At 30.6% G+C, this 27,776-nt stretch overlaps 3 protein-coding genes across 5 annotated transcripts in view; 2 read left to right on the top strand and 1 right to left on the bottom strand.

The window, feature by feature from the left end:
* The window catches only part of TM9SF4 (transmembrane 9 superfamily protein member 4), a 46,701-nt gene extending 26,532 nt beyond the window's left edge, over positions 1-20,169 (top strand). The window contains exons 6-18 of the mRNA XM_067285365.1: positions 1,104-1,145; positions 1,230-1,321; positions 1,393-1,545; positions 1,654-1,724; positions 2,473-2,605; positions 7,411-7,492; positions 9,641-9,716; positions 10,874-10,957; positions 11,022-11,197; positions 11,627-11,690; positions 13,302-13,421; positions 13,528-13,617; positions 18,991-20,169. Of these exons, the coding sequence (XP_067141466.1) occupies positions 1,104-1,145; positions 1,230-1,321; positions 1,393-1,545; positions 1,654-1,724; positions 2,473-2,605; positions 7,411-7,492; positions 9,641-9,716; positions 10,874-10,957; positions 11,022-11,197; positions 11,627-11,690; positions 13,302-13,421; positions 13,528-13,617; positions 18,991-19,140 (1,333 nt within the window). The 3' untranslated portion in view covers positions 19,141-20,169. The remainder of the gene's footprint in view (positions 1-1,103; positions 1,146-1,229; positions 1,322-1,392; positions 1,546-1,653; positions 1,725-2,472; positions 2,606-7,410; positions 7,493-9,640; positions 9,717-10,873; positions 10,958-11,021; positions 11,198-11,626; positions 11,691-13,301; positions 13,422-13,527; positions 13,618-18,990) is intronic.
* A 2,496-nt stretch (positions 20,170-22,665) lies between these two features.
* Positions 22,666-25,177, bottom strand: LOC136987580 (integrator complex subunit 15). 3 transcript variants are annotated; one of them, XM_067285339.1, is made up of 3 exons: positions 25,107-25,177; positions 23,955-24,187; positions 22,666-23,873 (listed from the first exon to the last, which is right to left on the bottom strand). In XM_067285339.1, the coding sequence occupies exon 3, from the start codon at positions 23,820-23,822 to the stop codon at positions 22,725-22,727; it is 1,098 nt and encodes a 365-aa protein (XP_067141440.1). In that variant the 5' UTR covers positions 23,823-23,873; positions 23,955-24,187; positions 25,107-25,177; the 3' UTR covers positions 22,666-22,724. The 3 variants fall into 3 exon arrangements, with proteins under 3 accessions (XP_067141440.1, XP_067141439.1, XP_067141441.1); XM_067285338.1 differs by having other exon boundaries at positions 22,666-24,187; XM_067285340.1 differs by lacking the exon at positions 25,107-25,177 and having other exon boundaries at positions 23,959-23,973.
* LOC136987585 (uncharacterized) lies at positions 24,691-27,776 on the top strand. Its single transcript, XM_067285344.1, has 2 exons — positions 24,691-24,811; positions 26,864-27,776. Exons 1-2 carry the CDS (start codon positions 24,790-24,792, stop codon positions 27,475-27,477), a joined length of 636 nt encoding a protein of 211 aa, XP_067141445.1. The 5' UTR covers positions 24,691-24,789; the 3' UTR covers positions 27,478-27,776.

Here is a 27,776-nt window from a genome sequence, read left to right as displayed (position 1 = left end):
TTTCATATTGATTAGTTACATTTGTAATAACTTCATAAAAAATATTTCAATAATTTTTGCTGAATATTATTGGCTGTCATTAATGTTGTTCAAACAGACGAACCTAGTGGCAAGACCACGTGGAAATATTGCAGAAGCAGTTTCTTTATCATTCATTTTACATTTTAGATCTCATTTTTATCTTAAAAACTATTTAATTGAATTTAATTTCTTGTAATTGTTTTGAAAATTCTGAACAGATTACAATTTCATATTCACAATTCATGGTTTTGGCCACTTGTTCAAAAATTTCATGACAATTTATCATTTCTTGTGCTGCTGTTTATAGACAGGGTGGGAAAGAAAGTCAATTAACACTTCTACTACAGAACATAGAATGTACCCAAAGTTAATTCTCTTGTGTCAGGAACACATTAGATCAAGAGGAAACAGATTGTATGTTACATGCACAGCCATCATTTTGAATACAACTCCACAACTAAATGGGAAGGGGTCTTGTGACATATCATTTAGGGTCAGAATTTCACAAAAAATTGATTGCTGAAAGATTTGACCTACCTCAAAGGGTTAGAGTTATGCATGTTACATGATGAGCTTAATGTACATTCTTTGAGTACATCTTATATTTTGTAGAAGGGATGCTAAGTGACTTTCTTTCCCACCCTATATTATTTTTCCCCTATAGTAGAAAAATGTTAGTGATGATTTTAAGCTAAATATTTTTTTACACATAGAACAGATATATCAGTTTAAAGTTACTTTTAAAAATAAAATTAAGACAATTTTCAGGAAATACTCAATAATGTCTTCCATTTCCAGGAAATTTCAGAAATCCTACTTTGCATTCATAATTGCATACATTTAAACATTTAAGCTGCTGCAAAACAATTGGTTAAGTTTATACCATAGTGTAGTTGATTTAATGTTCTTTATTATAAAATCTTTAAATACTTCTCTGCATTTTTATATTCTGTAATTCATTTTAAATTAATACAGATTGCTACAAAACTAAAACATCATAACAGTAGTATCTTCAAAATAGAAAATTTGCAATTTTAAACAGTAGTGGAATTATAGTAAAAGTAAATTTCCTAATTTTTTAGGGAGAATTACAGAGTGGTTGGATTCGAAGTCGAAACCAAAAGGTCAGTTTTGATTTTTAAATACTATGAAATTTTTCGGTTGCAAATTTTAAGCTTATATTAAAAGTATATTAAATCTATCTGCAGTGTTGACTATACCGAAATAAAACGAGATAAAGCAAACAATGCAAAATGCAGCATTCCAGAAAGACCCAAGAGGCAATCAATTAATCTTCAAGGTTGATATTTATTTATTTTCTTTTTAAGAAAGAAAATTTATTTAATAAGTGCTTGATGAATCTAATTTTAGGAGAAACAAAGTTGTTATTTACTTACGAAGTTAAATGGGAAGAAAGTAATATTCGTTGGGCGTCAAGATGGGATATTTATCTTGCTATGAGCGATGTGCAGATCCATTGGTTTTCTATTATCAATTCGGTTGTGGTCGTCTTCTTTCTTTCAGGTAAACAACTAAATTTCAATTTAAATGTATAATGCAGTTTATAATGAAAATGATAGATTAAACAAGTTTTTAAATGTAGAAAATAAATTTAAGTTGGTTTTTTTATAGGAATATTGACGATGATCATTATACGGACATTAAGACGAGATATTGCCAGATACAATAAAGATGATGATTTGGTAAGAGACTTTTTCAGATATTTAATTTATATATATTAATGTTTTAGTTACATATCAATAAAAATGTTTTATATTTAAACAAAGTATACAAATTAATGAAAAACAAAATGAAATAAATAAAATGTATAATAAATTACCTCAAAACTGTTTCATACATTTGCATATTATCTTTGATTAAACTATAGTAGAATATAATTTAAGTAGAATTAAATTTTCAGATTGTGTTTTGGCTATAATTTAAGTCAGTTAAACAATGTAATTTGGCTGAAAAATAGGCAGTAAGCCACCATCTTGTGCTAAGATTAATTATCAGAATTAATTTTGAAATTTAATTTAATAATATACAAAATTATAAGACTAATATTTCTGATAATACTAATGTTAATAAAGAAAGAAAATAATAACATAATTAATGTCTTTGTATTAATTTTCATATATGTTTATACAATTATAAATTGGTGACAGTATTCACTCCTTAAAACTAAATTTTATGTGTTTTTTTAATTATTCCTTTGTGTCCTCTATCTTAATTTAAACTTATGTTGTCTACTGGTACTTTATCAATTAACAGGACTTATTATACTGGATTTATGGATGTTAATTGATAAAGTACCAGTAGATGACATAAGTTTAAATTCATAAGTTTCTGTATGAATTTTTGTTTAAATTGCACATAAAGCTTCCTTTTTTATTTAAAAAAAAATGTTGTGTAATATATTTCTTAGATTAAGATATATACTCTTTGTAGGAAGATGCCATGGAAGAAACAGGATGGAAATTAGTGCATGGTGATGTCTTTCGACCACCAAGGTATCCGAAATTATTTGCTGCCGTAATTGGAAGTGGAATTCAGATATTTTTTATGACTTTTGTTACAATATGTAAGTTATTTCCTAGTAAGAAAATTTAATATAATTTCTTTATTTCAATAAAAACTGTTGTGTATTTTGTAAGTTTGCAGTAATGTTAAAAATACATTCAGTATTTATTGCTAGCTTGTTTGCAATGTGTAACAGATGTGATGATAAATAGTAGCAAAAATTGCTATTTATCATTATGATCATCTGTTCAGAACAAAATATAATTATCAAAGGAATTTATATACATTGATTTAAAAAAAAAAAAACTATTTTAACAATTATAAATTCAAAGAAATATTAACATATCTCTAAACTGGTTTACTAGTCGTTGAAACTAAATGATGTACCAAATTATCAGACTATATATTAGTCCAGTAATGTGGCTCTTCATTTGGATTTAACTCAGAGAAATATTAAATATAAAATTCATAATGTTTAATAAATAAAATGTTCTGTATAATTTATTAACATAGTTTCCACTTAACTATGTATGCTATTAATTTTATTTTCAAAATATTAATATATTCTGAAATATGATGGCAAATTCATGAAAACATTTGGGAAGATTTCTTATATTATGGTATTTTACAATTTAACACTTAAATTTGATTATAAATTCTTAATTTTAAAAATTACAGTTTTAGAAATAAATTTCAGAAGTTTACAAAATTCATTAAACCATAAATGTTATACTTCAAGGGGCCATAAAATTGGGCTATTGGTTTCATCACAGATAGCACCAGAATTTCTGAACATGGGATCAATTTCACTTTTTTAAATGGAAACATTCATTTTTTTATTGCATATTTTGATTCTATACAAAAAATAAATGACTGTTATCCAAAACATTTTTCAAAGGATGCACTAATCAGAAGTTATGGGCCCGAGATGTTTTGTGTGAAAACTATATTGTGCACACACGAGTCTGTGGATGTCTGATTTTCACTGAAAAAAAGGAAGAAAAATGCTAGAAAAGTTGTTAGGAAGCTATTATTATTTGCTGAAATCAAGATTGACATTATTGTTTATTACAAGCTTTATGGCTTTAACATGCTGTGGCACTAGTTTTGTATCAGTTCATTATTTGAACAAAAAGAATGATTAAACCAAATGATAATTGCCTTCTAAACTCTTTGTTGACTGCATTATATAATTAAATAAACTACTCACAAAACCTTTTTAACCACAGCCATTTTATTACTCTTCAAATGTTTTCGGTCATTTTTAATGACCTTTTTCAAGAAGCAACGAAAAATCGAATGCTGACAGAAATGTACTAACGATAAATTTGTTTTTGGAATGCTTTTAAAAAGATTTTTCAGTGTGCATGCTCATAAACATATATTACAGTATAAAATGATAATAAAGGGAAATACAATAAAATGGAGATAAACACAAACATAAATAAATGAAATATAAAGATACTTGTAGATTAACACAAATTGTCTCAATTAATTTACTGCCACATCGCTTCTTCTGAATAAAGCTAACCTCTTTCATAAAACAACTTTACATAACGCTGGTTCTCCATGCTGCCGATATCTTGCTTGTCTCGCTGAAATTAATTGCCTGCCCTTCATGGCTGGTTGCCAAATTCTTGGGCTATGTAAAGGCTATAATTAAATATTAGAAATTAATTAATTTGACTAGAGGTAGGCAGTTATGCTGCTATCTCATATTAAATTTAATAATTTAATATATGCCTGGCCTCTGCATATCTGAGGTGCTTTTTATCATGAATTTTTTGTATGATATTTGCTTTTTCCCATTCTGCTTTAACTTCTGTGGGGTCTGCTAAAATACATGTCGCTAGTGCTGTGACTGGCTGTTCATTCCTTATGTTTCTTTTATGCTCTGTCAACCTTACTTTAAGCGACCTCCCTGTGGCTCCAATCTAATAAAGCTCTTTCTGCCTAAAATGCCTAAAATCAAGAACAAAAACGCTAAAAGAGATCACAACCTAGTTTGGGTAAATATCAAGGAAAGCAAAAAATGGCTGAACCTAAATAACTACGTACTTACAAGAGCCGACAAATCGAAGGACCTGGTAGTCATGAAAAGAGCTACATATGATAAGGTGTTATTAAAATACATAAATGACACACATTGCACGATTGCACATTCACAAGCTCTGGAGCAACTGCAAACAAGAGTCAAACATTTCTCTAACACACCCCTTGCTAAAGAGCTAGGTTTGAAGAAAATAGTAGTCGCATCCCTGGTTGCTCCTAGGCTGTTCGGCTTTGCCAAGACACACAAAATGGAAAAAAAGCATAAGACCAGTAGTCGATAAGGGATGTTCACTTACAATATTATTAGAAAGATTAATCAAAGGCTTCATTAACACGCATTTACCCCAGCACGAATACAGCATAAAACAGCCACTAGAACTGCTCCAAAAATTGAAAAATACGAAATTGCAAGAAGGAAGTTACATGACAGTATTGGATTTCAATGCATTATATCCCTCTATCAAACTAGAGCCATGTTTTTGCCATTTAAGGGATTTCTTACTAAGCAAGATCACAAAAGCAGAAAAGAAAAGAAAACAGATTCTAGAACTGACGCATCTAACCACATATGTGACCCCTTTAAAGTTAAATATCGACGAATATGTTCAGCAGAAAGGAGTAGCAATGGGAAGTCTAGTATCCGGTATATTATGTGTGATGGTCTTAAGAACATTAGAGGGCACCATCATACCGAAGTACGCAGCACATATCATAGTATACACACGATATGTAGATGATGTCTTCATTATCTGGAAAGAAAAACCAAATCTACAGCAATTTATAAGAGACATCAACAACAACAATTTCAGCCTTGAAATTGAGCTAGAACAAGAACGATAAAATTATACATTTTCTGGATATATCAATACAGATAGGTAAGAGAAGAGGTATAACTACTAAAGTTTACCGAAAGCCTACATACAATCCATTATTTATACCTTGGAATTCACATGACCCAGCAATGTACAAACTTGCAGCATTTCGGGCACTGTTAACAAGAGCGCGAGCACACATTGCAGCTTAATACAGGATAGAAAGGAAGAGATACAGTATATCAAAAACTTAGCAAGGAAATTTGGGGTCAACATTGGAGCCTTTACCAACAAAAGAAAAATGGGCAATAACAAGCTTAATGAAAGAAGAAAAATAGAAGATTACACAGTGATGGAATATAGGGCCCAGTTAAGCAGTATCTACAAACGAATAGGAACAGCAACTAGCAAGAGAATAGTTTTCAAAAGGGACCCCACAATTTATAAAATGTTAAGAGCAGACAGAGATGCGTTGGACCGGAGACACATTCCCAGAGTATATAGAATCCCAGTAACAGATAGACGGAGGCAGAAAGAGCTTTATTAGATTGGAGCCACAGGGAGGTCGCTTAAAGTAAGGTTGACAGAGCATAAAAGAAACATAAGGAATGAACAGCCAGTCACAGCACTAGCAACATGTATTTTGGCAACCCCACAGAAGTTAAAGCAGAATGAGAAAAAGCAAATATCATACAAAAAATTTATGATAAAAAGCACCTCAGATATGCAGAGGCCTGGCATATATACAAAACCAGCCATGAAGGGCAGGCGATTAATTTCAGCGAGACAAGCAAGATATCGGCAGCATGGAGAACCAGCGTTATGTAAAGTTGTTTTATGAAAGAGGTTAGCTTTATTCAGAAGAAGCGATGTGGCAGTAAATTAATTGAGACAATTTGTGTTAATCTACAAGTATCTTTATATTTCATTTATTTATGTTTGTGTTTATCTCCATTTTATTGTATTTCCCTTTATTATCATTTTATACTGTAATATATGTTTATGAGCATGCACACTGAAAAATCATTTTAAAAGCATTCCAAAAGCAAATTTATCATTAGTAAATTTCTGTCAGCATTCGATTTTTCGTTGCTTCTTGAAAAAGGTCATTAAAAATGACCGAAAACATTTGAAGAGTAATAAAACGACTGCAGTTAAAAAGATTTTGTGAGTAGTTTATATAATTGCCTTCTAACAACTTTTCTAGCATTTTCTTTTTTTTTTTTTCAGTGAAATTCAAAGATCCATATATTCATACATTCATGATGTGACTGCTGCATAAAACTTCAAATGCCCATAACTTCTGATTAGTGTGTCTTTTAAAAATATATTTTAGGTAAAGGTTTGTTTTTTTTATGTAGAATTGGAATATGCAATAAAAAAAATAGGTGTTTCCATTCAGAAATTGAGATTGATCCCTTTTTACCAATTTTGGCACCATCTATGATGAAACTCGTAGTCTCATCTTCCCACCTATTGGGTCCTCTTGAAATATACCATTTTTGGTTCAATAAAATGCACATTTTTCGAATTATTCTACTGGATTGATTAATTAAAATGTTTCAGCCTGTATATAACTTTCAATGTGTTCACATATAAAAGTTATATAATAGTTTCATACATTATGAGAAAGTTACATTAAATTGAAGTTCATCAAGATTAAAAATCATAAATAAAGATCAAAACAAAATAAGTACTTGTTTTTGATTTTTAAAGTGATGTTTTTGATTAAATGCACATTTTAAATATGAATTAGCTGCAGGACCTTTATTACCACTTTGCTTAAAAAATTATAAACAAGTTTACTCCATAATTATGTTTTTTAAATGAGAGAGTAGTTTTTAGAACTCATTATAAAATTTTATAAATTCTTAAATATATGAATTGATACTCGTGCATTTATTTAATATAAAATGTAATTCTGTGTTGATTGGAGTTGGAAAATATGTAAATTTCACTAATAAATTATGAAATATTTCACAAATAAAATTTAATTTTTCAGTTTTTGCTATGTTGGGTATGCTGTCTCCAGCATCTAGAGGAGCACTAATGACTGCTGCCATATTTTTATATGTTTTTATGGGGTAAGTTAATATATCATCACTAAGATATATTTTATACATTAAAATATTATAATTGTATTTGCCAAATACAGAAAACTTTTTAACTTAAACATCTGTAACTTGAATACAGTGGAACCTCACTTAACGAGCATAATTTATTCCAGAATATTACTCTTAATGCGAAACACTCATTAAGCGAAACAATTTTTATTGCAGAAATTAATGCAAAATACAATAATGCATTCCATGCCAAAAAAATACTCAAATATTTTATATAGAATGTTTATTCAAAGAAAATTATTCTTAACAATATACATTGTATATACATATACAATTATTCTTAACAATATAAATTGTTAAGAAGCATGAAAAATAATCATTGTTTCTTCTAGCACAGAATAAACCAACCTTGAATGTGAATTCGATTTGCAGAAAACAAAAAAATCATAGATAATATGTCTGATGAAGACGCCAAATGATATGCCAAATTCTTGGGCTATGTAAAGGCTATAATTAAATATTAGAAATTAATTAATTAGACTAGAGGTAGGCAGTTATGCTGCTATCTCATATTAAATTTAATAATTATAAATAATTAATTTTTAATTTAGACATTTTTAAAATTTAATTTGGAATTGGTCATTAAATTTAGTACTAGATGGCATGTATATTATATAACGGGCTATGATTGTCAATGTTTGTACGTAATATGTGTGAACACACAAGTTTGAAAAAATATGTGATCATGAGTGACACTAAGATGCTAGTGGAATGAGTGCTAAACACAGACTGATGGAGTATGCGCACAATCCAGGATTTCCTCCCTCCTTGTCACTCATTATGCAAAACATCGCTTGTTAGGCGAGTCAATTTTTTGCAATTTGTTATGCTTGTTATGCAAAATACTTGTTATGCGAGGTGCACGTTAAGCGAGGTTCCACTCTTTAACTCTAAGAAAATAAACCACTTAGTAGGTCTCAATGGAATAGCATAAGAATTTAATATCTCCAACTTAAATTTTCTCCAAGTCAAAGGTTTTTGTGGTCTCTGACACTGTTTTAGATTACTTTCAACCTCCATGACTCAAATTTTAATATTTATTCTATCCAAAGTGATCCTAATTATTGGATTTCCGTGAAATTTTCAGTCAGTTAGTTGTATCTACTCTCCAACACCTATTTGCAGACAAAAATCCAGTCCAGAATAAGAGGACCTCTTGCTTATCTGAACAAAATCTACAAGCAAAACTGTTAGATTCTGTTAATTACATTGAACATTTTGCTAAAAGACATTACATGAGCTGTTTAAAATAAGAAAACTATCAAAGATTTTTTATATAATGCAAGAGAGATAAAATTATTAATCTATTCAAAATTGGCATATTATTTACTGTGTTAGCTAACTTGAATGGTCTGTAACTCAGCTTTTCCCTGCCTCTTGGAACTTTGAATTAGAGAAGTTTTACTGTTATATAAACAAAACACATTCTTGGTATTATGTTTATACAGAATATAACAGAGCCTTTTCATTATACACACTAAGATATAAATTTACACTCTTAATCTGTTAGTGATTCATATCAACAACTGCATTTCAAATATGTTAACTGGATTTAGTTTAGTCCACCTCTTACATAATCATTTCCTACTTGCTTATAGTTTCTTTGAAGATTGGCAAAACTTATAGATAATCTAAGAAACTTCAGATAATCATTCTTAAAGACATCTGAAACCTTATTAAAAATATTATTTTGTCAAACAATTTTTTCTTTTTGAGTGCTAAATATAAATATATCATACAGAGATGGTAAATGGTATTAAACTACATTCTTTAATGTCACAGTAACCAGGTTTCTTGTCTGGAATTTTAGAAATAGTCATTTCAAAATAATATGTTTAATACCACTTACCAATCCACATATAGTTAGGTAGTTGCTTGTTGGAGTCTGATTCAAACAGTTAAATACAAACATACCTATGTGTATCTGATATATAATAAAATCAATGAGTTCATTTTAATAATAATTCATAATTGTTATATGTTGTACACCATTAATAGTAATGAAAATAAAGCTATATTAATTTAATTAATATATTATAAATGTCAGTAATGGAATGGTGTTTTTATCATAATACATTTTTAATTAATTTTCAATTTTATTTTGTACAGATTACTTGCTGGATATTTCTCTGCACGTCTTTATAAAACATTAAAGGGATTGCAATGGAGAAAGGCTGCATTTTTGGTAAAATATGATCTGTTTGAGATTTTTCTTTTCATTACTTTTTAATTAAATTTTAAGTGTTTGCAGATTTATAACAAAGGAAAATGTAAAACTTTCGTTATTGAAAATAAAATCGTAACAAAGTTTTCAATCTTCTTCAATAGAAATTAGTGTGAATCAGAGTTGTAATTCATTGGATTACAGTTTTTGATTGTTAACACACTAACTGAAGTTGCATATATGGAAAGTATTATAATGTGAACAGTTACTGAAAGAACTGCATTAAAATTTTACTGTCTAAGAAAGGGTGTAATTCTTTTATCACACTTTCATGAAATCACACCAGAGTTAATCTATTATCTATAAGAACTGGACAGATACCAGATCATCAAGGTTTCTTAATTATTAAACAAGTTGTTTCAATGTCTGTCACTCCAAATAATCTCTTACATGCTCATCAGATGCCATAAAAGTGAACAGTTCGTTTTTTTTTTATCTTAATCATTTTTTTTAATTTGTTCTAGATAAAGTTCCATATTTATTGATCAAGTCACTTAATGTCTTAGTCATAGGAACAGAACTCTGTTGTGAAGTGAGGAATGCCTGTATAATAAATAGTTGATGATCTAATTTTATATGATATTATAATCATGTTGCAGGTTTTGTCACTCCAAGTCTTTTCATTATTTTAACTGTCTGAGGGATTGTTAACTTTGTTCACTTCCTCTTGCCAGCAACATCATAATAATCTAATAACTTCAATAAAGTTCAGATAACACACTATAAAATTGTGGAATCACTGTACATGTTAGATTTTAGTGAAGAATGAACAAGATATTGAGTAATGAGAATTCAAAATGCTTGGAATGATAGCATTAGTTTCACAGAAGAAAAATTCTCTAATATTTATTGATTTTTGTGTGTTGAGATGAAATGCATTAACTTTCCTGTTTTTCATCTTAAGTATGTTTTGAATCTCTACAAATATGCTAATGTAACAGGCAGTCAATTGCAAATTAATGTCAAAACATCCAGACTAGTAGGCAATGTGAATGTAGAATTGTTTTTGTCAATTAAGAAGTATTCCAAATGTTTTGGTTTGGAGCAATTCTACTGTAAATTAAACTAACAGAATTATTATTTTAAATTATATAAACATTTATTTTTTCTTATTTCAGACAGCAACCTTGTATCCTGGTATTGTGTTTGGAACATGTTTCTTCCTAAATTTTTTCATATGGGGAAAACAGTCTTCTGGAGCAGTATGTATATGAAGATTTACTACTGATGTCATTACCATACAATGACAATCAATATTTTTCTCAGGTTCCATTTACAACAATGTTAGCCCTACTCTGCATGTGGTTCGGAATTTCTCTACCTTTAGTTTATCTCGGATATTATTTTGGTTACCGTAAATATCCGTACGAACATCCAGTGCGAACAAATCAGATTCCTAGACAAGTTCCAGAACAAGTTTGGTATATGAATCCTATTTTGTGGTGAGTTCGAGTTTTTCATCGATAATTTTAACTCTATTGAAAATATCATGTTTTGACACACACAACAAAATTTAAGATAAAATTATTAAGCCAAACGATCACCAGATTGTATCGGGTTATTTTTCCGCAATTATATTTAATTAATTTTTAAAAATTTATCACTAGAGGGAGAAATTAATTAAATATAATTGTGAAAAAGTAGCCAGATATAATCTGGTGGTCATTTGGCTTATTACAAATTTATCAGGTTTTGTGATGTTTTTGTAATGAAATTATTAAATTTATGCAAAGCTAAAACATGGATGATATCAAGAAATTACATTTTTGTAATAATAATTTCAAAAATGTTAAAAACTTCTTGTAATATTTGAAAATTAGTAGTTTAATAACTTTTTGAGAAAGTTTTTCATTATAAAATTTATTCCTTAGCACTCTTATGGCTGGGATACTACCATTTGGAGCAATGTTTATAGAATTATTCTTCATATTCACAGTAAGAAGTTTTTTTAAGTTTTTATAAAGATGAAAATTAATTTTTCAATGTTAACTAATTATCAAAAATTAAATCTGATTTTGAAATCTGATACTACTGATTTTCTGGCATCTCTCTTAATCCAGACAGAATTATGAGATGGCACTTAAAATTTCCACAACTGCCTGACTCATTTACCAAATGGCCAGAGAGATGGAATGCATTTGTGCACATTTGCTCGGATTGTCTACACTCCAGTCAATCAACCTTGTATTCTTGCCATTTTTAGCTCATTTTACTTACATTTAAACATATGTATGGCTTCTCAAAAAAGGTGCATTAGTGGTATTAAATGTATATGTTATGGACAAAGTGATTAATCAGGCATTATGAATAATGCCTGATTAATCACTTTGTCCATTAATCATTAAATGTTGATTAATCAGGCATTATTCATAATGCCCGATTAATCAACATTTAATGATTAATCGGATTTAATGATGACCGGGCATTATTTATAATGGCCAAAAAGCAGTGTGATAAGTATTGATTAATTTATCAAATTGACCAGTCATTGCGAATACTGCTATCACCTAGTTGGACAAAGTGATGATAATATGTTGAGGAGTGATCATCCAACATACGCTAGCCAATCAGCACTCTGAGTTGCACGTGCATATCACATTTAGTACCACATTTTAAATTGTGCAACATTTGATTAAAAAAACTCCACTTATTTCATTTAGAAATATTTATTTTTTGTGAATTATTCAAAGTATTTTAAAAAGAACATGTAAACTACTTTTAAAACTAAGTACTATTAATTATATTAATTAAATGGTAAAATTTTACCTATGTGCATCATCATGGCAGTGGCCACAATTGTTTGTGCTCTCAATGATTCCTCCCAGAGGGGAGCCGCCAGCAGGCCGCTGATTGTTTAACATCACTAGATATTGATACATGCTAGTTATTGATATGTGTGTTCAAGAACTACTGTAAATAAATAACTAGTGATGTTAAACAATCATCGGCCTGCCTGCAGCTCCCCTCCGGGAGGAAATAGTCATGACCACCGCCAAATTCAATACCAAACACAGTATGCACACACAACTCAGATGCAAGTGCTGATTGGCTAGCGTATCACTTTTCAACATATTATCACTTTGCTTGACTGGATGATAGCAGTGTTCATAATGACCAGTCAATTTGATAAATTATTAAAATTTATTACAATGCCCGATTTTTGTTGGTCATTAATCATAATGCCCGTATTAATCACTTTGTCCATAACAAATACACCAGTCCACATTTAACATACATTTAATTTAAGTTTCTAGCACACCATAGTGCTTTGGAAATGTGAAAGCATATGATTAGTTGTCCTTGATGTACCTGTACTGTTAAGTTGTTATATAACCTCGGTCGATCTGGCAAAACCATTAATCCAGAATGGCTTTGGAACCGAGTATGCCAGAAAATTGGTAGTCGACCCATAGAGATCATAATTTAAAATTTGAAACAAAATAATTTCCTTTTTCTTTGTTTTTAATATGCATTATGGTAATCTATAAGTTCAAACATTTCTTAAATTTTTTCAGATAATTTAAAATGTTTTTTGTGTACTTTCAGGCAATCTGGGAAAATCAATTTTATTATTTATTTGGCTTCTTATTCTTAGTTTTCATTATCCTCATTATATCTTGTTCCCAAATATCAATAGTAATGGTGTATTTCCAGCTATGTGGTGAGGTATATATGTATTTTTTACACTAATTTAAAATGAATTAGTTCAATAATCACACATTTCCAGCATCCAACTTATATTATGAAGTAAATAATGTTTAAACGTTTTTAGGATTATCGCTGGTGGTGGCGATCTTTTATCGTGTCCGGTGGTTCTGCCGTTTATGTGTTTGCCTATGCCATTTTCTATTTTATTACTAAGGTATTCTTTCTGATTATGTATTTCTTTTAGTTTAGCAGAATTAATAATTTAATTAACAAATACAACATTGGAGAAAAAACTAAGGCTGCTTTCATGCTACTAGGCAACAATGACAAAAATTTGTTTTTTTTTATAGTTTATCTTTGTCTATAAAGCATTCATAATTGTTACCTTTGCATTTTTGACATTGTCCCTCATTGTTCTAATGCCTTGGCCAAGATTTGACATCTAATCTTTGTTGCAATGTCCAATTGGCACAAACTCTTCATAATTCCCTACAATAATTAAGAGGATGGAGGAAAAACTCTCATTGAACAAAATATATATAAATGGTTTGCTGTATATTAGCTAATATGACGATTTTAGTCTCTGTAATCCAAATTCTTGGTAGACAAATCTCACAGCAATTTTGCTGTGAGATTTGTCTACAGAGACTAAAATCGTCATATTATCTCATTGAACAATCAAAAGGCTTTATGATTTGTTTGGAAAAAACTAGATACATTTAAGAAAGTATAACATTTTTTTGAATTAAAATTTTTGGCTCAAATTCATATTGTCAGCACATGTATAGAAATATGTAAAACAAAGTGTGGGTGTGTAATGTAAATTATTCATGTTTTAATAATAGTATGTAATGGACAATGTGAATGCTTTGACAGTTAAGCACTACAATAGAACTTACATAGACTGTTTTTTTTTTCTTTTTTTCAAGCTCCGACGATGGTCAATAAAAAAAATAAAAGTGTAAATAACAAAATGAATTTATTACCAAAAGTTAGGTAAAAACATGGTTACTTTTCGACATAATCACTGTGAAGATTGAGGCATTTGTCATATCTGTGGATGAGATTGTGCATCCCCTTGCCATAGAATGTTGTCGCCAATGACTTGAGATGGGCCCTAACGTTGTTTTGAAGATTATCATTAGTCTCAAACTTCTGCCCTCCTAGCCACTTTTTCTATTCGGGAAAGAGGTGGAAGTCGCTGGGTGTTTAAAGGTGGTGAAGACGTCCATCCACCCAGCTTGGAACTTTTTAGTGTGTGAAGACTTGCACCTTTTTCCTGAACTGAAAACATGGTTAGCAGGGCAGAGGTTTGAGACTAATGACAATCTTCAAAACAACGTTGTTAAGACATCTCAATTCACTGGCAACAACATTCTATGACAAGGGTATGGAAAAGCTCATGCACAGATATGACAATTGCCTCAATCTTCATGGTGATTATGTCAAAAAGTAACCATGTTCGTACTTAACTTTTGGTAATAAAGACAAGTGTAAATAACAAAATGAATGTTTTATGGACCATCAGAGCTTGAACTAAAACCTAATCTCATACATTGCCATCGCCAGTTATATAATTTGTCATTGTTGACTATGTAAACTCAGTCTAAGAGGCTGCCTGATTGCTTTGTTGTTATCAAATTAAAAATATAAGAATGGCTTAATTTTTCCAAATATAAGGATATACCTTTAAAGGCTGGTCAATTTTAAAACTATTTTAAATGAATAAATGCAATCATTATTAATGATTGCATTTATTAAATTATCATTTGTATTTTTTACAGTGAATAAATAATCAAAGAATTAGATGATAACTATAATATTTTTGTTATGTTAACAGAATTATAATGAAGTAATAAATATTTAAAGCTGATTTAAAAAAATATTAACAGATAAGAAGACACAGGATTTTAAATTACGTTGCTGATATATTTTTGGCTTGTCTCGTTTGATCATCTGGTGATGCCTCTGCTAATTTATCTGGTTTTTTTTTCCGTTCAAAACTAATTGTAACATTCCCATTTTTTCAGAGATATTGAGCAAAAATTGTTAAAGAACTACTGTCAAAAAAAAGAACTAGAACTATTAAACAAAAATAGGAAGAAATAAATAAATGTTATTTTTTAAAATTAAAATTTTCAATATAATTCTGTTTAGTCCCATACAAAATTATGGGTCAGACCCACTTTTTAATTAACAAGTAGAAATTGAAGTGGGCAATATAATAGTGCTGCTTCTATCAGTAAATCAAATTGGCATAAAATGTGGTTCTTGACATTGCATGCATGATGTTTGCATTGTTGACCTAAGTTCATACACCATGTATATATGTTACAGTAAAAACCCATTTTTAATTAAAACACGTTTTAACTAGTTGAAACTAGTTTTTACTGCTAGTCAAAAATGAATTTGAGTTAAAACTAGTTTTAACTAAACGGGTTTTAACAAAATGGCTTAGTAAAAACTGTTTCGACCAAGATCATTCGGCTAACACGTTCCAATAGTGTATGATGAATTTCGTATCGCTTTAACCCTTCTCCCCGACATCTCGTTTACGTTTATTTTGCCATCTCTCCTAAGGCAATATAGGTCAGTCGGGCTATATTATTTTAAAAGTTCACCAAAAATCAAATTATCATTATATCTATACGAAAAAAATCACTTACATTTATTAATATCTTTTGTTTTAAATACCATATTTTTCAATGCATTTTATTAGAAAAATTTATAAGAAAAGAAAAATAATATATATTGGAAGTGTCACACAAACTTGATAATTTGTAACATTTTGTGAAAATTAACATTGTCTAGTTACTTAGTTGTTTGCTGGCACAGAGCCAGAAAGACATAGAATATTGTTTTGTACAATTTGATATAACACTTATGCATGTATGTTTATTCGTTGCGAAATTATTGCACATTATATCAAACATTTGTTTGAAATCAAAATTTTATAACCGCTATCGACTAATATAATGAATTATTATACTTTATTCACTTCGTATCGAACGAGATTATATCTGTTGTTAATAAATTTTACAAAAATCGATATTTACCAAGTAACGAATTGGTACTAAGTAATGATGAATCGGGTTAATTAATGTTAATAACACAGATGTGTGACCGATATTTTCAATAAATATGGTATTAAATAATACAAATGTTTTAATCCCAATCATCACTTTATTTATTTCCCCCAAACATATTTATGTAGCTAAAATTAGTTTTAACTAATGTTAAAAGTTAAAACTAGTTTTATCTAAAATCAAAACATGTACAGCAGTAAATTCTAGTTTTAACTAGACAAAATGGGTTTTAACAATGACATCCAGTAAAAACTAGTTTCAACTAGTTAAAATGCGTTTTTACTGTAACATATATGTAACATATGTATATATATATATATATGTTATATATATATGTGTTACCGGCCAAACCCAATTTCAGTCCAAACTGATTTAGAATTATTAATCAAGTATATTAATGGTTAAAATAAAATTAAAAGGCAATCAATTAGATGAATATATTTATTCAAACATAGTCTACTTAATTATAAAAAACTGGGTTAATGTTACCTTAAGTATCAAAGGGCACCTCGTCTCCGATTCCAGCAATCAGAAGATGTGGAACAGTGGGAACGCACGTTGTAACCTAACCTAACCTATTCTAATAATTATGGTAATTTATTAGAATAGGTTAGGTTAGAACGTGAGTCCCCACTGTTCCCTGTCTTCTGATTGCCGGAATCGGAGACGAGCCGCCACCTTCGATACCTAGGGTAACATTAACCAAAAATGGTATTGATTAGAAGTGACACAACACTTGTACAAAACTATAAAATAAAAATAAGCTAATCAGTACTTATCAGTTTGTGTTGTTTTTTATTAAGCCATGCACTTTTAAAGGTAATTAACTTTTGAAAATATTTTCAAAACTTCAAATGAAATAATAAAAATAACTTTTAGAGTCAAACTAAAATTAAAAATTAACTTATTTGTGCTTCTTAGTGTAACATATAAAATATTTTATCTTTTATATATTTTTACAGGGTGTACTGTGGTGGCATTTTGAATTACACAAAATCATTTTTTTTTTATACTGGCACCTGTTTATAGTACATAAATCAGTTTGGCCTGAAACCAGGTTTGGCCGGTAACATACACACACACACACACACACACACACACACACACACACAAATCTCTTGTATGTTACAGTGGTTTTCGGTTATGCAGGTTTATGGACTGCTTACCCTTACTTTAAGTCGTGGATGTAATGCACCACCCGCGCCTTTGTTCTACTTATCTTGTAAAACCCACAACGTAGGTTTATGCCAAATATTCTGTAATCCACTCTGTAGGCAAAAAATGAATAATGCATAAAATATTTTTTCCTCTGGCTAAAAAGCATAAAAATTGCATTTTAGGAAAATGACTGGATGAATCTGCAGAACATTTTTGGGAACTGCTAACTATACTGCATGCAAATACAGTCAATCATATGCATTGGAACATTGCATTTTCTTAAACATTCACTCATTACATTTTTTGCTTCTGCCAGTTTTCTCAGTGAATTCTCTTTTGATCATGTGACAATATTCAATAGATTTAGTTGTGTACAGCCAGAAATATTTTCTAACTATTAGTTAGAAATTCAGTCATATTATTGATCCTTTTTGCAAATTTTACATATTTATTGGTGTATATGTTATGGACAATACAGGCATTATGAATAATGACCAACAAAATCGGACATTTTAATAAATTTCAATAATTTATCATATTGACCAGTCATTATGAATACTGCTATCACCTAGTTGGGCAAAGTGATAATAAGTCGAGGAGTGATCGTACGACATACGCTAGCCAATCAGAACTTACATCTTAGTTGTGCATGCGTATTGCATTTAGTACCAGATTTTAAATTTGTGAGACCAGTAACTTTATGTAATCTTTCTTCTTTGACAAAAGTAACGATCATGGAGGAATCATTAAGTGATATGAATAATCATTTTAACAACCGATTAAACGAGTTAATAGCAGAAAAATGTGAGAACAATCAAATTTTTACAAAATCAGTGTATTTGTCAATGATACAAAAAGTGAGAGTGTCAAAAATGAAAGTTACTTCTAAGTTACTGGAAGACTATCAGTTAATAGTACTTTGAAATAATTCACAAAAAATAAACATTTCTAAATGAAATAAGTGGAGTTTTTTTAAATCAAATTTAAAACTCGGTACTAAACGTGATACGCACGTGCAACTCGGAGTGTCGATTGGCTAGCGTATGTCGGACGATCACTCCTCGACTTATTATAATCACTTTGCCCGACTAGGTGATAGCAGTATTCGTAACGACTGGCCAATTTGATAAATTAGTCAATATTTATCAGACTGCGTGCCCTTTTTGGCACCCTTAATCTGGTATTATTCATAATACCCAATTAATCACTTTGTCCATAACATTGATTAATTAATAGAATTATGTATATCATTTGCACATATTTAAATACGCAAATAAATTTATTTTATTTAAAAAAATATAAATTTCAGAATATTAATGACATTCTTAATTTTTATTTTCTAGCTTGAAATCACAGAATTTGTCCCAACACTCTTGTATTTTGGTTACACACTGCTGATGGTACTCACGTTCTGGCTTCTGACGGGCACCATAGGTTTCTATGCTGCCTACGCCTTTGTTCGCAAGATATACGCAGCAGTGAAATTTGATTAAACGTGGAGAATCCGCCTTTTTTTTTCACATGCGTACCTTTGCCGCACCGGGCTGTGCCTCGTGCTTCCAATAATTAATTACAAGAAGACTCTTAGTAAAGGTTTCTTTTTCTCTCTCTATCTCTTTCTCTCTTTTTTTAATTGTTTTGGATCAGCATATGATTAGGCCTATTGTACATTACCAAGTATTAGAAGACTTTTGTGGATTTCTCACATTTCTTAACTGTTAAAGAACATTTTGAGTTACATCATTGCACATATTTATCTTATTTAAGACGTCAGAAATTGGTAAGGATTCGGATCAAAATATCCCAGAAAAGATTCTTGTGGCGGCGATGCAGACGTCTCTCGTTTCCGAAATAATAATTTAAGAGTTAGAATTTTAGAACATAAAAATTCGAACGTGGTATTTAAATTCTAAGTTGACGTCGTGGACCAAAGCACTCCGAGTAATAATGCAAACTTCTTTTATATCCAAAAAACGACCTACGATTGGATAATTCACTTTAAAAAATGCTTTCCGTGACATACGTCGGCCATTTGTAAACATCACGTTTTTTTCTTTTACGTCAAATATGCCGCGAAACGACTGCATCATTTTAAATTTGGCCTACAAAATTAAGTGTAACGTATATTAATTTACATGCCAGTATCTCCAATATGTTAGTGTGTGAACGAGGATATACACGATGTAAATAAGTGGCATACGATTTCGTTTCGTGCACGTGAAATAAAATTTATATAAATGTTTAACCACGTTCTAAAATTTTCAGTTGATGTGCCACGTCATAATGGCGATTTATGATTTGTTTACCGGAAGCGAACATTTTAATGTACATAAACAAAACTGCGTTTCTTTGTGCCGTTAATTACTTTACAGATTTTTTTTTAAACTTTGTTAATAAAGGTAACTGTCTAACCAATGACTGTAATTTTTTTAATTTGTGAATTTATTTTAAAGGACATTCTCCGACAGAGAATTGTAAATTTTATGTACTTTTTCCGGACGAAATAAACACCAAAATTTTAAGAGAGTCTTGGTCTGTACGGTAGAAAGCTCATTTATCATTAAACAAAATAAACTGTTTGCAATCTATGTGCAAGATCTGCAGACTAATCTTGTAATGTTTTGATATTCCAAACAGATATATTGTTTAGTAGAGCATGTTAATTGCAAATGGGACAGTTTCCAAGTAGTTTTTAACATTTTATATATCAAATTTATTAGAAGACTTGACAAGAACATCTTAAATAAATAGAGGATTCTTTAGTCAAGGCACTTACAATTAATTAGTATAATTAATAAGATAAAACTTAGCAACTGTTGTATATAACAACGGGGAGTATCTTACATGTTTTAAATGGAAATCAACATAGAAAACCAAAATTTAAAACAGATTTGAATTAGCATACTTAAATGTGTTAATTCAAAGTTCTGTTCTAGGAATTAAGTTACAAAAATCTTTACAAATCTACATCTGCCATCTTAATTGCTTAACAGATTCTGCTCATTTTGTCATGCAGAGTAAACAGCATTGCAAGCAATTCTCGGTAACAAAGTCGAGTTCTTGAGATTTAAATGTGAAGATGACAAAAGAACTGACTTAATAATTAAACAAACTGCAGTATCTCCAATACTGCAGTTTGGGAAGATTAAAAGATTGCAGTTGCAAGATTAAAACCTCTAAACTATTCCTTAAACACTAATTTTCATCTTCGATACTTGTCGTGTTTATTTACCGTACAGTAGTACATCAACAGTAATACACACATCATACATTGTAGATTCACAAATAAACCAAACTTTTCACATTGCCTAGCAATGACTGTAATTGCAGACGCTTGTGCATTCAATATGTCGGTACTTGTTCGACTCCCAGTGGATAATTTTGTTTTAATCTGCCAAATTCAATGTCAAAGTATCTACTGAAATCTGTATAAAGAATTTACAGTAATGACATGAAATCATATGTACAGTACATATGGTATAAACATTTTAAAGAGCATGATTGATAGAGGACAATCTCCATCTGGATATGTCAGTTTTAGTAAGAAACAAAAAAATGAATTCTCCGAGTTTGCAGTTTGATGAAGATTGAGACCACAGACAATAGACAATCTGGTCAGCATTTTGGGAATTTCACATGGATTTGTACATACCTCTATGATAACCCAGAAGTGCATCACATCATCTAGCATTGTTCTGAGGAGATTAATTAACAGACGAAAAGTGTAAGGCACGGAATGTACAGCAGAGAACAAATGAAAAAAGATAACAGATATAAAGTGATTAAGGGTGACAAAACTGGCATTTCTCGTACGACCTGCAGGACAATTTCTTATGTCTGTCGACGTGGAATCGACCCGTGCCGAGGTCAGAAAATTTCATCTTGGCAGAGTGTATGGGAAATGTAACGCTCGTGGATTTTTTTTTATTCAAAAGGGTCCGTTGCATTACAAGTTTGATCCCAATGGTAGACCCATTAACAAGTTCCACACGACATAGTAAGACAAAAAGTGCCTAATCTTTGGCAAGAAAAATGATCACCACCTCAACAAACTGTACTTTCCTAGCGAAGGCCCATTATTTCCATGGCCTCCCAACTGCCAGACCTCGTCTTTGCCAAAATGAAAGTTCTACCAAAGGATCGTGGAAGTGAAAAGTGTCATGACAAATACACTCAAGGTAATGCGGAACGAGCCAAAGATCATTTTAATTAGTAGTAAGAATAGATAGCAGAAGGTGCTTTTTGATTGTGGTCGTCTTTTAATTACTCTTACCATTAACACAATAAAAGCTTGGTTTGTAGAGACTTTTATCATTTAATTAGATTATTCGTGGTAAAGTTATTTTTATAGCATTAGAGATTGTTTCAAACTCAAATGTTAGTCATATTTGACTTTACAAATTTCTTATGTTCTACAAAAAAGTGTGAATAAGTTCATTTGCAAAGCGATGATTTGCATTTCGGCACACGGATCTGTTGAAATATTGCATACTGTAAAGAAAAGTTGGTGTATGATAGATAAATTAATAACAAGCAGATTTACAGATGTACAGTACACTAAATTACACATACTGAATGGTGACAAAGAAATGAAATTGCAAACAGACTTGCATATTTAAAAGAAAATTCTTTTTACTATAGTTAACTTGCTCCCGTTGCATTAACTAAGAAAATTTAACACAATATTTCTGTCTACATCAATGAAAATGACCAGTAGTTGGAGATTGTAGTGCAGTAATTATATAAGAGGAAGTTTTCATTAAAAAAGTTTCAAGCTTACGTCCAGAATGAATACTGTAACTTGTGCTCTGTTTATCTTTCCAAGTTAACGTAGGTCTTTGTCACATCAGAATGTTGCCTTGCTGATTCTGTACGACAGGATTTTATCTACAATACTGTCTTTCTCGTATCCACGTATCGGAAGGAAAAGAAACAGTCTCTAGAATGCCAACGGTTTCGTGCCGATAAACATTTGTCTGAAAATCTTTGCAAAAATACCGAGTAAAATATAAAACAAGTAATTTATAATACATTTATTTTATTCGTATATATTGAAGGTTTGTACAGAACATAAAAATTAATCTTTCAATATACTACTCCATTTTTTAATTACAATATGAAGCAACCTATTGTGAGGCAATTCTTTCAGTTTTTCGAACAGTCTGTTTGATTTGATTTGCGAAGTCTGTAAGCACTGTGTCGACAAAGCCAGTTGTAGGGCCTGGGCGAATCTGTCCAGGGCGATTTCCACTCTGTGAGACGGCAAAGTGTCGTTTTGAAGTTTCTCTCCGAGTTTTTCTAAAATGTGGACGACGTTGGCCGGAGATATCACTTCGTAAACGAGGTTAGACTTTGTCTGCGAGATCTTGATCATGCTCTGAAGGACCGCCAGATGCAAATTAGAAAATATGTTGGCCTTCTGCTGTTTGTCCTTTCCGTCGGACGGGAGAGTCGAATTTTCGGAAACCGACTCCAGGACGCACCACTGCAGAATCCCGACGAGGGGAGTCTGCGGCCTGAAGTTGTAATTGGAGGGTAGATTTAGCGGAATGAAACAGACGGTCGGAGAGGTGATGATCCAGTCGAGTATCGTCTCCAGTATGTCGCGGGGCGGAGAAAAGTACAGGTGGGTGACCGCAGTCGTCAGACTGGCACAAAACAACGGGGCCACGCAGGATAAATTTTTTAGCGTCACGTTGGAAGACCAAGACGGCATCATTCCGAAATAGTCCTTCACCACCGTCCTGGCCACGGACAGGGAGGGTTCCGCAGAACAACCCACGTGCTGCATCAGCAAGCCGATGCAGGCCAACACGCTCCCGTTGCCGACGGAGATGGCCATGGACACCAGACGTACCAAAATCTGCAATCTCTTCTCCAACAGCTTAGAACCGGGTGGGAAGAGGTAGAGAAACAAGGTTTTCTTATTCTGGTCGTTCTGGTGCCCGTTGAAGTAGCTGCAGATTCTTTCGAGGACTTGCAGCTCCTTAACCGGTGTCAATTTCTGCCTTCTTGCACCTCTTCGGTCCGATTCAAAGAAGATAAACTCTTCAGAAATGTCTCTAATTAACTGTTGCCCAGCAGATTCGTATATCATTTTCTGTAACTGATGAAGTGCTTCCGTCGTTACAACAGGAAAATCCAACTTTCTCAAGTAATGTTTAACGTCTGACATCCTGTACGTTCAATTATTAGCAAATGAAAACCAATTCCTGTGTCAAAATTGCTAAACAATTCCAAATAAAACTTTGATTTGACATTTTAATTTAATCACTTAACAATTTTTACATAAAAAGATTGTTTCTACTTACTTTAAAATATAAACAAAAAAATCGTTCATTTATCACCAAATTTTAACATTCTGTACATTAAACACGTGAAATAAACAAAAATTCGTCAATTTCCAGCGAGATCGATCAATTTCGAACGTTTAAAATCGGCCATGATCTACTGATTCGTATTCCCGACACTAGAAGGCGCTTCTCGATCGTCATTCGTTCGCCATATTTAGAATATCTGAATGTAACTCAAAACTTTTTCCTATAAAGATAATTATATTTTGGTATTTATAATCATAAAATAAGTAAACCCATTTATTTTTAAGACAGCTAAAATATCCTGAAAAATATAGTACATAAGATGGCGGATTTTTTATAACTTCATCAACGAGATGGAATAAACCACGTTAATTTGATTTTTTAATTTTAAGTATAAATAATAAACCTTAGATTAATACCTTACACAAATACCTTACACAAATTAATAATAATAACTGAGTTTTAAAAATAATTAATTTATAAAATAAATAATACAAAAAAAAATTTTTTTTAACGATGACTTTCCTACTCTAGATGGCACCTGTACTAATACTTAATTTTTTCCTGCACTAAATTATCCAAAATTATTTTACGTAAACAGAATAAAAATATAGTTTTTGAATGAAAAATTAAATATCTGTTTATTATTTATTACACATTTGATCTAAAAACTCGTTAATATATAAATACAAATATTTTAAATTCCAGATGGCGCAGAGACATGTTAAAAGTCATTTTTAAAGTAGCAGTCCTTTCATTGGTTTCCGTAAATTGTGACGCAATTTGGCGGCGGAATATTTACTTTCTACGATTTAATGTAAGGACATGTTTACTTCAAATCGCACAGGTGAGAATTATTAATATTTTAGTTATTAATTCTCTATTTAAAATAAACACGGACGAATGTGATGCTCGTGTAATAAATTTTAAAATTAATGCATTAAAATTTTTAATATAACGGAAAATATATTTGCGCTAATTTTGAAATTATAATAGAGAAATGGATCGTGTTTTGTTCAATTTTAGAAAATGATTTTAAATTTTTAAATAAAAGGAAAAAACGATAAGAAGAAATACGCACGAATAATTTCAATGATCTTTCAATATTTTTGTTTCCAAAGTTGGCATCGATGTGCACTGACCTCAGGAAATGGTTTGTTTCTTCCGCTGATAAAACTGGTCGTTGAACCACCCATTCTTTCTTAAATGATAAAAATATTCAGTTATTTCCAGGTTTTTATTAAGTACTGTATAATCAATCAGCAATATCTTGGAAATGTTTAATACAAATAAATTATTTTTTATATTATATTTTGCTATTGAGTGTAACGCAATCGAATCAAATAGCAATTATAATATTAAGATATTTTAATTCGAATTTGTGATTGAAAATTTAAATTTAAATATTTTTATTAATTTGCTATAAATGGGTTAGATTTTTTGATAAAAGCGACATTCTTATTTAAATTATCCAATTAGTAACAAGTTATTTTTCTAACGGAATTTGGCATTTAATGGAATGTATGGTTTGCTGTTTAATAAATTATTTATTAATTTAAATTTAAAAGAAAGAAACGGTTTATTTTTTATTAATTCCAAAGTTAAAAAACCCATCCAAATTCTGATATTTTAATTCACTATAAATTAGTTTTTTTTATAAACTTGATATTATATAAATTAGCCAATTAGTAGCAAATTATTGTTTTAAATAACGGAATTTGGCACGTTATCAGATTTTTAAATTTAAATGAGCAGAGTTTATTTTTTTAATTAATTTATAAATATTTTATTTACTTTTTCCTTATTGCTGGAGTGGAACGTTATTTCATACAAGATTTTTTTTTAATGTTCGAATAAATGGAACAGTTAAATGAAGAAGAAATGTTTTTTAATACCAAACGATAATCTAGACAAAATGCCAAATTCCGTCGTTTAAAAATCAAGAACGTTATGCTGATTGGATAATTTTCTTGGATGGTATCGCTTTCATTAAAAACTTAGTCCAATTATGGCAAAATTTTAAAAAATTAAAAGTTTAATTATTTTCTTTTCGATAAATTCTAATGTTTTAATTTCATTTCTATTTTTTTTTATTTATTTTTTTAAATTTCAAAATGAATTAAATTTTCTTTTAATAGAATTGATTTGTCTTAAAATTTACAGATTATTTTACAAATAATTTATAAAGTTTCTTGGTCAATTTAAACTTGGTAAAAGTTGCAGATGTTTCTTTTGATATCTTTATACATGTGCGGTTTATTGTTGATGTTTGAACCATCTGTTTAAACACCTGCCTTCACTTGCTGAGTCTATGAATGTTTTCACTAGAGTCAGTAGGAGGTAGCGTTTACAGATGTCACAGTTTGTAAGGGGATTCCCGATTTTTATACAGCTTCAGAGTGCAAAATATTGCATAAATTCTACCGTTTCCGCTTTATCACATCTCATTATAACGGCGCGTCTGTTGCTTCGCAACTGAAGCGCGACGTTCCGTACGGTGTTTATTCTTTAAAATAATAATTTAAATAAATTTAAACGTCTCAATTACTTTTCGGAAACAACTTTCATTATTTGGAAAATTATTATAAATTATTTAAGAATATATTTAATGTCCATTAGTCCATTAGTTATATTTGTCCATTTTGCGCGTTGATTTATAATAATGAAATAATTTAATTTTTTCGAAAAAGTGAATTTTTTGCGTATACAGTTTACTCTAAATTTTAAATGCTTTAAATCAACGAAACTTGTTTTATTCAATTTTATGCAAGCATGAACGACGTCGTTCATGCTTGCATAAAATAACAGAAATTGCTTGGTATCTTTTTTTTAATTTTGGAATTAAACCGAGCGCATTTTAATTCAAACAATTTTAATATATTTAAAAAATTCTTTTTAGAGACGAAAAGCGCTGTCGAACGTCTACAGATAAGCAAAGCGGATTATGTGAAGTCCGAATCAGTTTTGGACAACGATCAGAAACTCGAGTGGACTAGACATTTACAAATAACAACAAGACCGCATTTGGACACGTGCGTTCAGAGATTAAAACGAAATTTAGAAAAAAATAAGCTTCGAAGCTGTAGATCCATCGAAAGCGAAAGTGCTCACAAGAATTCGTCTTCAACCTCCATACTATTGGATCCATACTGTTGTTGCGACTTGCAATACTTTGGTTTATTCTCTAGAAATTTAGAACTGTATCATAGAAGTTTACCAAATCTTTCAAAATCCAAACAGGAAGTGGTTCCTTGTATAAGAATGCAAGAAAGGCGAGATTGCAATCAGACAGATGCTTCAGATTCAAAGACCATATACTCGTCTTTTGCGCGTGTGACAGATTTAAATGATGAATCCAGTACAGAATCTGATCCTCTTCGTGATAAAACCTACAATACCCTAAACAGTAATTTGTTTAATAAATTTAATAAATTAGAAACATCAATTATCGAGAAGAACGCGCGAATAATTAAATGGCTTCGTTCGTGTCAGAATTATCAAGAAAGCTGTTGAAAGTATACACCTTTTTTAGTTCTAATGCAAAGATCTTCGGATCTCACGTAGCCTTCGGTGGCCTTTACTCGCCTTAGCAAAACTAAATTTGTACCCTTTTATATTTTACAATCACGAATTTTTGGAAAGGGAAAAAAACGATCTTGGCTGGACATAATTTTAGAAAAGGAACGAATAAACATCATATCAATAAGAAAATTCAAGGACAGACAATTCCAGTGTTCTAGATTCATAGCCTGCTTCAGGGCCCACGCTCAATGCTCGGGATTCGGCATCGCGAAAAAACCCCACATTTATAT

This window comes from Centruroides vittatus, unplaced genomic scaffold (genome assembly GCF_030686945.1).
Source record: "Centruroides vittatus isolate TY-2023 unplaced genomic scaffold, ASM3068694v2 scaffold_2520, whole genome shotgun sequence".
Taxonomy (NCBI): domain Eukaryota; kingdom Metazoa; phylum Arthropoda; class Arachnida; order Scorpiones; family Buthidae; genus Centruroides; species Centruroides vittatus.
This window is presented reverse-complemented; position numbering and strand designations above follow the sequence as displayed.